At 48.8% G+C, this 16,203-nt stretch overlaps 1 protein-coding gene and 1 long non-coding RNA gene across 4 annotated transcripts in view; one reads left to right on the top strand and one right to left on the bottom strand.

The window, feature by feature from the left end:
• The window catches only part of LOC107973510 (uncharacterized), a 47,893-nt gene extending 43,236 nt beyond the window's left edge, over window positions 1-4,657 (top strand). Inside the window, exon 9 of the long non-coding RNA XR_008546445.2 lies at window positions 335-4,657. This is a non-coding gene — a long non-coding RNA (uncharacterized LOC107973510). The remainder of the gene's footprint in view (window positions 1-334) is intronic.
• Window positions 1-16,203, bottom strand: part of TGFA (transforming growth factor alpha) — a 106,683-nt gene that overhangs the window by 5,556 nt on the left and 84,924 nt on the right. For 2 of the 3 annotated variants that reach the window (XM_054678520.2, XM_063789021.1), the window contains 3 exons: window positions 12,814-12,934; window positions 3,551-3,700; window positions 413-522 (listed from right to left, as the gene is read on the bottom strand). In XM_054678520.2, the coding sequence (XP_054534495.1) occupies window positions 413-522; window positions 3,551-3,700; window positions 12,814-12,934 (381 nt within the window). The remainder of the gene's footprint in view (window positions 1-412; window positions 523-3,550; window positions 3,701-12,813; window positions 12,935-16,203) is intronic. The other variant, XM_054678521.2, reaches the window with a different exon arrangement.

Here is a 16,203-nt window from a genome sequence, read left to right as displayed (position 1 = left end):
GTGGTGGGCAGCCTGTAATCCCAGCTACTCGAGAGGCTGAGGCAGGAGAATCACTTGAAACTGGGAGGTGGAGATTGCAGTGAGCTGAGATCACGCCATTGCACTCCAGCCTGGGTGATAGAGTAAGACTCCATCTCAAAAAACAAAACAAAACAACAAAACAAAAAAACTCTGAGGCTGTGAGAGGTGAGTAACTTGTCAAAGGTCCCACAGCCACCAGCCAGGATGTAAGGGGTCCCTACTAAGTAAAAGGCACCTATGAATAAACTAAACCTGACTTGGTAGAATGAAACAGTCTCTTCCTTTTCTCCCCTCTTCCTGCTTCATACTCCAGGAACTTCTGCCCTGACTTGGAGAAGGTGGTCGTTTTCTCCACCCAATAGTGTCTCCCACCAGAGAAGAGTCTCCTTACCTGTTTCTGAGTGGCAGCAAGCGGTTCTTCCCTTCAGGAGGGCGCTGGGCTTCTCGTGCCGGCAGATGAGGGCCCGGCACCACTCACAGTGTTTTCGGACCTGGCAGCAGCTGCAAAGACACAGAGGACCCAGTCTGGGCGGGAGCCTGGCAGGAGGGCCAGGGTGGTACAGCATCTGCCCTAGGGGCCTGCTGGGCAGCTCCAGCTCTAAACCAGCTCCCCATGGGGGCTTCTAGAGGGACAGGCACCATAGGGGGCTGAGGGCATTGTAGGGCAGTGTTTTTTTGGGGCAGATGCTGGCCAACAACAAAAGCATCTGTTGGCTACCCTAAAGTATTTGCTCTGTTTCTGCAAGCTGACCTGGCTCCAGCTTCCCCAGCTGTCAGAGAGAACTGGTCCTCCACTCGGCTTTCTTGATAAAGAACCAGGTGGGTAATTCCACAAGTGTAATGGCCTCAGAATTGGGACAAAGGACTGGGATAAAGGGGCCACCTCCAGCTGGCAGGGCTGTGAGGGTTTAGGAAGAGGTTATTCATCTGGTATTGCCAGTAGCAGAACAAGGAACTTGGATGGCTGAATTGACCCATGGGAAAAAATGGAAGAGTGAGTTATGGATCTCAATGGCTTTGAATCCTGCTTTCAGGACTAAAATTCTCTAGTTTTGGAACATCTACCCTCTCTGTAAACCTGTGTGACCCGGAGTCCTGAGGCATCAGGGTTATAAAGGCTCCTGCCTCCCTCTGTGGGCAGGAATGGAGAGTTTTCAGACTTTGCATGAAAAAAAAAAAAAGCCCCAAAAGAACAGAAGAGAAAGCACTGAGTGAGAGATGAGTTCCCCACAGACACTGCCAGCCATTTCCCTTGGGCTATCGTGGAGAACTTTGTTTCCACTCATTCTAACCCTAATTTGTATATAATTTATGTATCCCTGGGCTAGGGTTGGAGTTAGGAGAAATTTCCTAAGGTGAGCCAGGTGGCAGAGATGAAGAAATAAGCCTGTTGCTGGGCTTCTCTCTTGGTATCTGGTGGGCATTTCACGATTCCCATCCCAGCCCCTGTCTTGGCACTGTCCTGCAGTGAGAAGCTGCAAAGGTTACTGGAGCCCCTGAATCTTTGGACAGCAGGGCTAAGGAGGAGGCTCTGAGACCTTCCTGCCCAAGCTGCTTATGTTACAGGTGAAAACCGGGAGCCCAGAGCAGTGTGCCTGGGCACGAGGCCCTTCTGAGTTGCAGAGTCTGGGCTGGAAACAGCACATCCCATGCCAGGGGGCTCTAAAGGCCTTGGTTCCAGAGCCATCAATGACTACTTTCTCACAGCCAGCCAGGTGGACTTGTCCTTGTCACTTCCCAGATAGGAGCATTCCCGGGCAATGGGATCAAGGCCTCTAGATCCCTCCAGCATGGGACAAGCTGGTCCCAATTTGGACCCTGCAACTCAGGAGGGCCCTAAGCCCAGGAAGCCAGCAGCCTGGCAGGAGTGAGAGCTTAGTCTCTGGCTCATGGATTCTGAACTTGGTCTCTGGCAGGGAGACCAAGGCTGGGAAGGGACACAGGAGTTGGGACTGGCCGCCTCCCTGGAAATGAGAGATGCTGTCTAGGCATCTAGATCATTCCTGTTTCCAGACAATCTGCCAAAATTAGCTCTTAGGTCCCTCTGGGGAGGCCCATGTGGGCCACCAGTCTTGTTTCTAAGTCCCTGTGGCCCTCCTGGCCATAGACACAGGACAATGGAAGGATGGGGCAGCACACACAGCTACTGGCCATGAGAAGCAAGGCTGGCAGCCCACTAGCTTGCTCCTGGCTCCTCAAGGAGGGTCCTTCTGAGTGACAGAGCCTGGGCTGTGGCCCAGTCTGAACCAGAGCTACTTGTCTTCTCCCAGCAAACATGTTTTTCCAAGGCCCCTGGAAGCAGAATGGATACTGCTTGGTGGGGAGGGAAAGGCCAGCCCAGCTCAGACCTCAAACCTCACCACTCAGTGCTGCCTTGGTCCAGGAGAAGGATGTGAGCAGGTTGTTCCAGGAGAAGGATGTGAGCAGGTTGTGGCTACTGTCAACAAGCTGGGGCTCTAACGGGTGCCTCATTGTTACCAGAACCAGGGCCATGTGTTTCAGATGTCTCGATAGCCACAAACCAAAGGGACAGTTTGTTTATCTGTCCAAATCTTAGGCAACCTTGGAGGGTGTAAGTCTGGCTTCTTGCATCGACCTGTAGCTACTGACCACAACCTTGCCAGAGGGGCCCATCCACTGACTGTCTCCACCATGAGTTAACCTACACTGAATTGAATGGCAGCCTTTAACTGTTCTGTGACTTCTTTGTGCATATCCAATTAGGTATATTAGGTTGGTGCAAAAGTAATTGTGGTTTTGGCCTTAAAAAGTAATGGTGAAAACTGCAATTACTTTTGCACCAACCTAATAAATCCCCTAAGACTCAGACTTTAGATAGTTCCAGGGAATAAATCTGGCATAGTTCCAAATGCTAGGAATATTGCACTGTATTCCCAGGGTCTCTGACCCTGCACAGCAGTCCAGTCAGGAAATATGGGCAAGCAAATGGGGCCAGGACACACCTGAAAAGGTCTCTCCTGGTCTAGGCCCCAGGGAGGCTTCCTGGAAGATACAACACAGCAACTGAGTTTTGGAGGATGAGGAGGGGCAGAGAAGTGGACAAAGAGGAAGGGCTGTGCAGAATGATGGTCATCAGCCTGTAACAGCAACAATGGCCCTCGACATGTATTTGCAAAGTGACTTCTGCAGAGAGGAAGTACTTCTGGTGCTGATGGAAGGAGGCTAGGAGCTGTCTCTAGTCCTCTCTGGAGCACCTGCCCATGTCATCACTATTCTGAAGACTCCAACACAACCGTGGAAAGAACAAGCACGCCTTTGGTTCTGCACTGGCCTCCACAGTGCACCAACCCCCCAGCTGGGGATCCGCCCAGGATGCACGAGGCTTTCATGCAGCTTGGCTGCCATGCCATGCCAACAGTCATCAAAGTAGCATTTAGCTTTCCTGACAGCACTCAGACATCGCAGAAATAAGCTGTGCTGAGGTGGCCCTGTTATCTGGATATACTGCGGATGTCCCTGGTAGGGGAGGTGGGCAGGGGACCTGGCCTTAGGGGCAGCAAGTACTCACTGTATCAGCACACATGTAATGATAAGGACAGCCAGGGCCACGATGGAGACCACCACCAAGGCGGTGATGGCCTGCTTCTTCTGGCTGGCAGCCACCACGGCCAGGAGGTCCGCATGCTCACAGCGTGCACCAACGTACCCAGAATGGCAGCTGGGGAAGAAAGGAACATCAGTGCACTCTCCTGACAAAAGGTCTTGTTACCCTAGCTCTCCAGGGAGGGCTTTCCTGGAGGGACCCAGAACCTGCAGGTAAAGCCCAAAGGGGCCCTGCCAGCTTTTGCAATTGGAGGGAAAGGTGTCAGCAAAATGCCTGTTTCCCTGCCGCAGGCACCGCTGCTTATGTGGAGAAGGGAAGGGGAATCTAATCATCCTTATCATCTGCGGAGGCAAGCTATGTCTGAAGCAATCCGTGACTACTGTGACTGTGCCAAATCCTGGAGGAATGAAGGCAGCACATGTGTTCATGACATAAGCCTCATTTTGGCAGTTCATAAAAAATCCAGGTTAGTTTTAAACCAAATGTGTATTTTCAGACTTTCTGGTGATGAGAAAGAAAACACCTGAAACCAGTGGAGACATAGGCTTGTGGTTTGCCTTTTTATCTTCTTCAAGTTTAATTAGTTCTTCAAGTATTTACCAGGTTACTCAGCATGACTACCTGATCATTGTAGGACTGGAGAAATCACTACTCTCCTGTGAACCCTGGTGTCCTCCTATCCATCAATACCTGGCCTACCTCCACCCAGGCTTAGTAAAGGCACAAGCAAGGTCGTGTCTGAATGTGCGTGTAGCCTGTACAGTGTGGTGCTAATACCAGGTGATGTAATTCCTGGTATTGCTACCATTCAGAGTCAGTCCTGGGCATCAAGATTTTTAAAGCTCCCAGCTGATTCCAGTGGGCAGGGGAGGGCGAGTCATTCAGAGGTTCTTTGGTATTAATCTTTCAATCACAGCCCCCTGCTATGCCCAAATGGGTCTCAAAGGTGCTTCAGGATGTGCCCTGGCCATAAGGATGGGATGGTCATTTTCTTTTACAGGCATCCCCTCACCCTGAGCCACTAATCCCCCAAGCATGTGATTCTTCTTAATAAAAGATACTTAGCTTAGACACTGGTCCCTTTGTTACTTCGTTACTCCCTTTGTATAGAGTAACATTCTTATCATCAATAGAAATCTAAGATCGCCACTTCCTTTGCCAGGCGGGACTTTTTTTTTTTTTTTTTTTGAGATGGAGTCTCACTCTTGTGCCCAGCCTGGAGTGCAGTGGCGGGATCTCGGCTCACTGCAACCTCCGTCTCCTGAGTTCAAGTGGTTCTCCTGCCTCAGCCTCCCGAGTAGCTGGGATTACAGGCACATGCCACCATGCCTGGCTAATTTTTGTATTTTTAGTAGAGACGGGGTTTCACCATGTTGGCCACGCTGGTCTCGAGCTCTTGACCTCAGGTGATCCACCCACCTCGGCCTCCCAAAGTGCTGGGATTATAGGCGTGAATCACAGTGCCCGGCCTGCTGGTGGGGACTTCTTAACAGAGCAGCCCCATATCATATGCTAGATTTAAAGTTTTGTTTACTTTTGTTTTTCCCCCAGACATGGCAGTGATAGCTAAACTTTTCTAAAGAGTTTATCTTTTGATTAATTAGCTAGCCTCTAACCTTCGCTTTTAGATTAAAAGGCCTTTGAAGACCAGGCACACTGAGAGGGGATCACAGAACTCTGAATAAGAACACTGACTTTCAACGGCTCAGGGGCTATGGGACAGGGGCAGGGTTTTTTTTGTTTGTTTGCTTGCTTTGATTTTAATAACAAAATTACATAAAGGCAAAGGTCAAGAAACAGCCTCCCTGCAGGCACTGGCCCTTTCCTATGAGGCGGAGGCGAAGAGTGGACTAGACTCCAGGCTGAGAGGTGATAAGCAACAGGCTTAGGCAGTGCATAAATCTAAGCCATCCATATCTCAAGAAAATCCTGCAAAGGGTCCCTCCCTCTAGCTCCTCCTCCCCTGCACCCAGATGGCTCTCCAACCTTCCAGATGGGGTCCCTGAGTCGTGCACTTCCTCTGTGATATCTAGCCCTCTCTCCTGCAGGGCCCTAATCCACCCCTGTACTTTATCTCCCACCCACCTAGGTTCCAGCCAATCCAAGTTGTTGCCACTCCCCACCCCCAGCCCAGTGTTAAATCCACACACTGCACCTAGCACAGTTCCCAGCATGTGGGGACTCAGGACACACCTGCAGAATGAATGAACAACTACCCTACATTGTGCATCTCAACTCCGGCTACCTTTTCCACCTGGAATATCATTCCTCACTCTCCTCCTCAGGCTCCATCCCAAGGACCACATTCTCCAGAAGGATGTAATTTACAGACTCGTTCACGTTCATTTTTGTCATCCATCCATCCATTCTTCCATAGCTCACTTGGATCTCCCTAATCTCTCCTCCCTGAACCCCCCAGGACTATGCCCACCTTTCTGACTGCTCTTCTCTGACCAGCTTCACTTCTGGTCCCAGCCTTCTTGCTCTTGCAGGGCAGGGCTTAGCTCTACAGAAACCTCCGGTGAACCACTGAACAGAATGGGGCCGGGGAGCCTGGGCTTTGGAATGGATTATCAGATTTGTAACCAGGAGTTGTGGACAAGCCAATGAGACTTCTATTCAAAGGGTTAGGGTTAGGGTTAGTGCTTCTTTCTCCTGGGGAAAGGTACCATAATGAGGATTTGCAGAGTCTTTTGTGAAAGTCTCAGCGTATAGGAAGGTGAGCAACCCATGACAATTTCACACAGCTTGAAACGTTTCTACTTTAACCAGCAGGCCCTGGGAAAGAGGGATTCTAGCACCTCACCTATTATTTGGCTCTAAAAACACTGCGATTTAACACATCAATACTGGAGACCCCAATACATTTCATTGAAATAAAATAGTGGCAGCCAAGTGCTAATTACAACACATAACATTCACTGCAAGCATTAGGCTAAACTCCTACATGAATCATCTCTTTTAATCCCAGCAATCACAACTGACCTGTGAGGTTGCGACTATTATTTACCTTGTTTGACAGATGAAGAAACAAAAGCTTCTAGAGGTTTGGGAACTAACAATCTCACCCAGTAAGGCTACCTTTCTGGGTTAATGCAGACTGGTTTGGAAGATACCCTGGGCTAGTGATTTAGTGACAAACACAAATCTGATCAGGCACAAGAGATGGGCTACTGATTGTCCTGGAGCGAGGTCTCCTTGCTCAGTGTGGCAAGGTGCAAAGGTGCCCCCAGACAGTGCCATCTTAATGCACCAAGGGAGATAACCCCCTGGGCTGGGACACACCTTGCTGACTTTCCATGCTTTTTCTACCAGAGGAACATTTGCCATTCATGCATGCTGGCCCCTGCAAATCAGCTGTGCTTTAAAACCGCCCCAGCAGGAGCCCCAGCCCCTTAGGAAAGTCTTCATGCCAACAAGAATGCCTATCACTCTAGTGTTAATAGCTGCAAACGCTCAACTCCCAGTCCCACAGAGTGAGGGAGCCCAACATGCTTCTGAGCGAACACTTCCCCAAGGTGGGAGGCACCTGGGTAACTGCCTCATCGTTGGGACTCCAGGTCATGACCTAGAAGAGCTCCAAGAACAGTGCGTCTTAGCCCCAAGCAGCCCAGTGGGTCTCACCTACAGCTGGGACCTCCCCAATCAAAATCTCTCTGCAAATGGGGCCTGGGCATTTTAAAGAAAGGGCCAAAAGGTAATTCTGACACGGCCAGAGTTGAGAGCCACCATGAAGTTTTTAACAGAGAAACCAATGTTTCTCAACCTTGGCTGCCTATTGAAATTGCATGCAGAGCTTTCAAAAATCCTGATGTCCAGGCCACACCTTTAGATCAATTAAATCAGAATCTCTGGGAGTCAGTCCTGGGCATCAAGATTTTTAAAGCTCCTAGCTGATTCCAGTGGGCAGGGGAGGGCGATCCTTTCTCTTCCTAATTGTAATAATGGAAATGCTTCTCAGCTGCTCTTTATGACGGAAAAAGAAAAAGGTTTGGTGACATACTTTAAAAAAAAAAAAAAACTTCCCAAGCTTCTACTAATATTAGACTTAATTATGCTGATTATTTTAGGCACAAGTCACAGAAGGAGTGGGAAGAGTCACCTCACCTGGCTGCAAATGAATCACACTTGATCCAGCTGCTGTTCTCTCCTTTGCCTCAGGTAGGCGCTGGTTCTCACCTGGCTGCACATTCCACAGGGCTATGAGACAGTGGGTGCACTAGGACCAAGGGCACGTGTATTGGGCTCACACATTCTCAGCCTTTCAAGAACCAGATTCACCAAGTCCTATAACCTCTGTGCTCTGGGGGCTGGTGGGGAGAGGGCTGGAGTATGGTCAGCCCTACTTACATACTCCTTCCAGCAGGACCTCACAACATCCCTTGGCTGTGGTGATGGTGCCAACAGCGGCCACAATAGCAAACACTTGAGCTCATATGCTGTGCTGGGAACTGGGCTTGAATGTTCTCCAGTGCTGTCTAATAGAACTTTCCGTGACCATGACAGAGTCTATATCTGGGCAGATGAATACAGTAGCCACTAGCTACCCTGAGGTATTACATCCTTAAAATGTGGCTAGTGAGACTGAGAAACTAAATTTTAATCAATTAATTTAAGTAGTCCCACTACTTAAGAGTCCAGTGGCTCTTGTCATAGGCAGCAATTGCTCTCTATATATTATCATCCCTGGGTCCCCATTACAATCCTATGAAGTATTAGTATCCTCATTCTGTGCACAAAGAAACAGAGGCTTAAAGGGGCCAAGTCACTTGTATGGGAGACTCAGCTGGACTTTACCTCGGTCTGCCTGACCTCCCATCCATGCCTTTAACTGTGCTGTCCTCCTGCCTGATGTGTGACCCCCACTCTGGGAGGACCTGCACTTTCTCCAGACCTGCGGATGGCAGTGATGTCATCCTTCTTAACCCTACCCCCACCACCTGCTGATGGATCTATGTAAGGGGGCTCGAGTACCAACAAGAAAACTGCCCCCAATCCTAATCTCTGGGGAGGCGCCACCTTGGTCACACAGGCAGCCAGTTATGAACTGATGGCGGTCAGGTCTCTTCGGGTGTTTAACTCTGTTCAGATTCCACTGGAAGGTTCTGTGGCCAGGGCCAGGTGGAATGTTTCCCTTGGCTGACAGGAATTTGCTTTCATACTTTGCTGTGGGAAAGTTGTCAGGGAGTTGGGTCACCAAGGAGCATTTGGGACAGGTGAGAAACTTCAAACTGGTTGCCAGGGGTAAACTTGTCACCTGGGTGGCTTCCTTCAACGGTTTTCCTTTGTTTGAAGGCTTCTGCAGGCAGCAGACCAATGGTGTGGGGAATCCGCCTCGGGGAAAAAGTGGTGAGAGTCCTAACCTTGCATTTCTATAGCTTTACTGTCTTTGCAAATTCTCTTCCCATTAGTTTTCTGATGTGGTTGGGACTAGGGGATTTATTAAAGGGAGCTGTAAAATACCATCTAGGGTTCACTTGAAGCATAAATATGTAAGGATAGTTTTCACCACCTTTGGCAGTCTGTGACTAGTTATTTGTTTAAACTTTTTTTTCTTTCCTTCATTTTATAGCGTGAGATGTCATTTTAGGTTCTCTGGAAACCTAAAGACTGTTGTTCTTATGGAGGACGGAGTTTAAGACTTACGATATTTTAGAAAGTGCTCCCTCTCTCGAGACTAGAATCCTGGCTCCCTGTGGGTTTGCTTGATGAGGCCATGACAGATGGGGCCTGACCTCAGGGTATGTCAGGTTTATTGACCAGGATGTGTGTGTCAGCTTCCCAGGGCTGGGCAAGTCACAGGAGCAGGGACAGAATGTTCTACTTGCTCTGCATGCACTCAAGAGTTTCTGGTCTAGTGGGAATTCATTAATTAGAACATTCTTTTGGGTACTGTAAATACAAAAAGGGATAAGGTGTGGTTCTGTCTTCCCAGAGCTCACAAGCCATCAGGGGGGTAAGGAGTGCCGTCAGAGGGGTCTGCAGAGGACCCTGTCCCAGGGCTGAACACATGCAAGCCCCAAGGGGTCCCACGGATGGCAAAGTGAGGCAAGTGGCCTAGTGTAAGCACAGCATCAGGGCAACAGGTGACCAGGGACCAGTGTCACGTTGCTGTCGGGAATTTTGGGGAGAGGTGGAGAATGAAGGGCTGGAGAGCGCGAGCCCTATCTGGGGCGGCACACCTGAGTGAGTCCCAGCTGAGGGGCTGTGTTTGGAAGTTCAGGCCCGGTGTTGCCATTCTGCTTATTCAAGAGGAGCTGGACGTCTGCATGGAAATGTGAAATCTGCCTTCTAAAATGCTGACAACTGATTAAAGCCATCTAAGAACAGCGTGGCTCACTATGTGTTGCCATGTAAAGCATTTCTGCAGACTGAATACTGTCCCTGGGCCATCAAGATCCAGGGGGGAAACTGAGGTAAAGAGGTGTAATTGCTTGCATGGCCGTGCCTCCCCCAAGATGGTCAGCTTTTCCAAATGCGAGTATGTCTCAGCTGTCTCTGTAGCCCCACACTTGGCCCATAGGAAAAACTTGTTAAGAGTTTGTGGTCAGGGAACTGAGCTTGGGGATGACCCTGACCTTTCTCAGGAGGAGGGTTAATTTGCAGGGGGAAAATGCCTGGAAACAAAAGAGCTGAGTGGTTTGAGGTGAATTTTGCCAAGCAGAGGCACAGCACCCTCTGGGCAGCAGCTGGGAGCATGGGTTCTGGTGCTGGAATGATGGGACTGAACTCCACCTCCGCCAGTTACTAGCTCTGGGACTCTGGGCAAGTCGCTCAACTTCTCTGAACCCCAGCTTTCTCACTTACGCAACAAGGGTAATAATCCCTACTTGAGAGGGGAGTTGTGAGGGATCCATGGTTACGGTATGCAGAGTGCTGGGTACCATGCCTGCCATGAACTAAGCTTTTATTGAGCACTTACTATTATTATTAATAGTAATGTGTATGATGTGAATGTGGAGAGATGGCCAATCACCCTGATTAGCAAAGTGCAAGGGTGTGTGAATGTGATGGACAGTTCCCTTGGGCCAAGAGCAAGGCTTGGGACTGAGGGGAATGGGAGAGCAGTCACCCACCCCAGCATTCAGAAGGCTTCCAACAGCTGAAGAGGGGGCTCCTCTGCCACACAGGTTGGCTGTGGCTTGGCTTGCCTGGCTGCCAGCTCTTGGAAAATTTACACCAGCCCTGATCTGGTGGGGAGGGCACCTGAGGAAGAAAAACTGAGCTTCTGACTCACTTTGGGTCAGAACTTGGTAAAGACCTGCCCTTTGTCTCCAAAGAGGATTCTCTCAACTCATATCCCAGTGCACAAGAGGCCCTGTATGCTTGATTCTGGGCCGAGCCCTGGACGTGGCTGGTGGGAGAGTACCTTCTGCCTGTTGTACAGGGAAGCTTTCTGATATCTGGGTCAAGAGGGCAAACTTCCTTCAGGGCCAGTGGTTTTCCACAACGACCAGGGCACTCATGAAAACAACCCCATCAGTCCCCCAGGGGCCCCTAGTGTGTTAATTATTAATAAGAATGGTAATCATGAATAATGACAGTGTCTATCATCATCATCATCATCGTGCTTTGTATTAACAGGGTGTGGAGGCCTGTCATCTGGAGGAGTTTCTTAGCCCTGCGGTGTTCCAAGGAGGAGGGTGGCCAGTGTGCCTCTCCTTCTTCCTCTCCAGGTGAGGGCTCAGAGGCACCCTGAGGGGCCTGCCCAGACTCACACAGCTGCACCTCAGAGAGAGGAAAGCCCTGACCACACCGCCTACTGCAGCAGGCTCTCCTGGTCCCCAGGCTCCTGGGCTGATGCATCTGATGGCCTTAAGCATCATGGCTAAGAACTCAGCTTCAGGAGCCAAAGAGGCTGGTTTGAGTCCAGGCCCTGCTATGCGGGCTGGGTATAGCCTCTCTTTCTTCTTCCTGGGGTCAGTATGATTAAATGAGTTAGCACATGGATTGTACTTCAAACAGTACTTGACATGAAGCCAAAAGCTTAATAGGTGCCAGTTTTTATTAATGATTAGTATGAAACTGCCAATCCTCAACCATATTTGACCTACAAAAATGGCAATTTCATGTAGATCCATGACTCTTAACTGGGGGGCAATTTTGCCCTGCAGAGGACATTTGACAATGTCTGGAGATATTTTTGATTGGCACGGCCAGGGATAGTAGTGCTATTGGCATCTAGTAGATAGAGGCCAGGGATACCGCTGACTTCCTTCAGTATACAGGTCAGTTTCCACAACAGAATGACCCAGCTCCAAATGTAATAGTGCCACGGTTCAATATAGGTCCCCCTAATAGTATTCTATTATAGACAGACTGATTGTCTTTAAATATGTCTTTCTGAAACCCACATGGCTTCCATTGCCTAAAGAATAAAGACAGCTTTCAACAGGCTGTGGCCTCCACTTTGTTTCTAAGCTGGTCTCCTCTCTGTCTCCCTGGTGTAGCCACACTGATCTGCAGTAGCAGATCCCCTGAGCATGTGAGGCCTGGAACAACCTCTCTACTCCCCCCAACTGGTCTAACCCTAACACCTGCTCTGGGAAGCTTTCTTCGAGTGAATTTCTTCCCCAACCTGGCTGACTGTGGCAGTCACCGTGGCTCTGAACTAATGTGATTCCCAGGTCCCACTCCTGGAGATTCTGATTCCGTAGGTCAGAGCAGGGTTCAGTAATACTTCGAGAAGCCCCCCAAGGAGGATGATGCTCAGCCAGGTGTGGAGACCACCATGCATGTCCTGCATCTTTATTTCTAAGTCGCTTCTGGTTCTGTTACCATTTATGTACACTAGCCCTTTGCCTGCACTTCTGGCTTGTTTTATGAGCTGGATTGTGAAGATGCTAGAGGGCAGAGACCACAAAGTTATCCATCCCAGTGCCTTGTGCTCCAGAAATTCTAAGTTGTGAATTAAATTTGAATCCAAGAATTTTCAGACTTTGCTAAACCCATGAGTGACCTGAGATGCTTGTTAAAAATGCAGGGCCCCAGGCTTGAACTTCCCGGGGTTCTGCCTCAGTGGCTGTGGGCTGGGGGCCTTGGAACCTGGATTTTTAGACATCTGGTTTTGAAAAAGGTGTCCCTCAGCCCCACTGTTCCAATCCTCTGACACATCTAGCTCCAGGGGTCTCGGGGCCTCTGGCAAGTCTTGTGGAGGTAAATGCTCTTCTAATTGGATGTTGGACTGACCCCAGCCCCAGATCTCTAGCAGAACAGGGGATACTTACACACATGCTGGCTTGTCCTCCTGCACCAAAAACCTGCAGGTTCCATGGAAGCAGAACTGAGTGTGGGAATCTGGGCAGTCATTAAAATGGGACACCACTGCTGCAGCCACGGGCGGGTCTGCTGGGGAGAGGAAAGGTGCAGGGCTCAGATCCAGGAACAGCTGACATGCAAACCCCACACCTCCCACCCTACCAGTCAAGAAGGTGGAGCCCCTGATGGCTGGGACTTTGGGTTCTCACCTGGGGCACACCCTCCTCAGCTCTCATTTACTTTCTAAAGCCTAAGACAGGCCTAGAGCTCCTGTATAGCATGCTTTCCAGCTTTTTGTTTTTGTAGACAGCAAAACAAATTTCCCCTCAAACTAACGTAATTCAAAGACAACAGAGCAATTTTACTATTTCAACACAAGAGCTACCTAATTTCACTTTTGCAAAGTGACAGTGATTTTTTTTTAGATAGCTGTCATAAGAATCTGTTTTGAAAGCAAGAGAACGGAAAGGTACAAAAGAATATTCTGTAACCATTAAATTGATGCAGAAGCAGAAGAGTTAATGATGCAAAAAGGTGCTTATGATATACAGTAAGTTAAGTAAATGGGTTTCCAGTATTGTCTGTATAGCGGTGGCTCACGCCTGTAATCCCAGCACTCTGGGAGGCCGAGGCAGATGGATCATGAGGTCAGGAGATCGAGACCATCCTGGCTAACACGGTGACACCCGTCTCTACTAAAAATACAAAAAATTAGCCGGGCGAGGTGACGGGCGACTGTAGTCCCAGCTACTTGGAAGGCTGAGGCAGGAGAATGGTGAGAACCCCGGGGGGCGGAGCCTGCAGTGAGCTGAGATTGTGCCACTGCACTCTGCACTCCAGCCTGGGCGACAGCAAGACTCTGTCTCAAAAACAAACAAACAAACAAACAAACAAACAAAAAACAAAAAAACCCAACACAAATAGAAATTAGACATGAAGGAGTCTGGGAAGGACATACACTAAGATGGTAGCAGGGCTTCTCTTGGTAGGATTAGGAGTGATAAGGCTATAAAGATTACTTAGAGTCCCATTACTGGGTATATACCCAAAGGAATATAAATCATTCTATGATAAAGATACACACATGCGTCTGTTCGTGGCAGGCCTATTCACAATGGTAAAGACATGGAACCAACCCAAATGCCCATCAATGACAGACTGGGTAAAGAAAATGTAATACATATACACCATGGAATACTATGCAGCCATAAAAAGGAATGAGATCATGTCCTTTGCAGGGACATGGATGAAGCTGGAAGCCATTATCCTCAGCAAACTAACGCAGGAAGAGAAAAACCAAACACTGCATGTTCTCACCTATAAGTGGGAGCTGAACAAAGAGAACACGTGGACACAGGGAGAGTGTGGGGGGAGTGTTCTCCCCCCACACCCTTTTGGGGGAGGGTGTTGGGGGAGAACATTAGGGAAAAGAACTAATGCATGCTGGGCTTAATACCTAGGTGATGGATTGTTATGTGCAGCGAACCACCATGGCACATGTTTACCTATGTAACGAACCTGCACATCCTGCACATGTACCCTGGAACTTAAAAAAATTAAATAATTTAAAAAAAAAGATTACTTAAAGCAAGAAACCCATATGAGAGCAGCACAGTCAGTGTTGGGAAATTCTTTTCTCTTTTCCATAATGGGGAGAGAGAAAAAAGAGCAGAGTAGGGGCTGAGATGGGTCCTACTCAGAGCCCTAGTACTATGACTCTCACGAGCTTGGGGTGGTCACCACCCTCAGGGTTTTCCATCCCTGGCTTTCAGACAGGAATAAAAATAGCCAGCCAATTCAGGAGCACCGTCATGCACAACAGACCTGCTGACCAGGCAGCACTTTGGGCTTATTTTTTTCCACTCCCATTTTGTCCAAAGTAAATTTGAGGCATGGTATGTAGCTATTTCAAGACAGCTCCATCGATATAGTCTCCACTGCTTCTTTCAACAGGTCCTCGTATGCTTCTATTTTGGGTATTTCAGGAGTGAGTCTTTCCCACTTAGTTTTTTTTTGGGGAAAAAATCCATGTTCCTGGAGCTCTTACTCTCTGAGAAAGGACAGAACATTTAATATCTTGGGAGATTTTAGACCATCACTAAATATTAAACTCCTGTTGCTATCTTTCTATTCATGAGCTGCTTCTAGAAGTGTCATCATTTTAGAAATCCCATAATTCCAGGGGGGAAAAGCAGAGGCTAAAAATACAACGGAATCCTTGACATTGAAGGAGACACATTGTGTAGTGGTTAAAAACATGGGCTTTGCAGTCAGAGGCGCGGGTTTGAATCCTGCCTCTGCCACCTGAAGCAGCTGGCCTCTCCTAGCCTGCCTCTGCAGCTACAAGACAGCGGGTCCCCCTGCCTCCTTGGTCCTCTGTGGTTGAATGAGGTAATGCTTGTTAAGTTCTGTACTCAAGAGATTGTCTGGTATGACACTCAGCTGTTAGCTCTCCTGTTGTCACCACTGACAATCCCAAGATATGAATGAATATCCACATGTGATAAAACCACTACAGTATGTAATCCCCCCATACATTCAGTGAGGTGTAACTAAAAGTCCAAGTGTCCCCTTTAGCCCTTAATGACAGTTACTGTCTTTCACACATGAGGACAAGCAGAGAAGCCCAAAGCCAGGTGGAGATATCGACCTGGGGTTGCTGGACCCTCCTCTGAGCAGGAGTCTGCAGGACTGCTGGGTCCAGTTGCCTGGGCTGGTTACAGTCACCTGCATGTGCTTGGCTTGAGTGGTTGAGGAACAGGCCCAGTCATTGGCTAACAGTAGACGCTGGATGCTGAATTGAGACAGGAAGGGTCTGCTGTAGTTTGCATAACTGGCTTCTCTGTGCTCGCTGAACTTGTCAAGGAACAAACACAGAGAGATGAAGGGGCTAGACTCTAGAGGCCAATGCAGGCCGGCAAGGCAGCAAAACTTCATCTGTACTTACAGCCACTTCCCATTGCTCACGTTAGCTCCGCCTCCTGTCAGTTTAGCAGTGGCATTAGATTCTCATAGGAGCGGGAAACCTATTGTGAACTGTGCATGTGAGGGATCTAGGCTGTGTACTTCTTATGAGAATCTAATACTTGATGATCTGTCACTGTCTCCCATCACCCCCAAATTGGACTGTCTAGTTGCAGAGAAACAAGCCCAGGGCTCCTCCCGATTCTACATTATGGTGAGTTGTATAATTATTTCATTAAATATTACAATGTAATAATAATAGAAATAAAGTACACAATAAATGTAACAAGCTGGAATCATCCTGAAACCAGCACCTCTCCCAAGTCTGTGGAAAAATTGTGTTCCATGCAACTGGTCCCTGGTGTCAAAAAGGTTGGGGACTGCTGGGCTAGTGG

Source organism: Pan troglodytes, chromosome 12, assembly GCF_028858775.2.
Source record: "Pan troglodytes isolate AG18354 chromosome 12, NHGRI_mPanTro3-v2.0_pri, whole genome shotgun sequence".
In the NCBI taxonomy this organism is placed as follows: domain Eukaryota; kingdom Metazoa; phylum Chordata; class Mammalia; order Primates; family Hominidae; genus Pan; species Pan troglodytes.
This window is presented reverse-complemented; position numbering and strand designations above follow the sequence as displayed.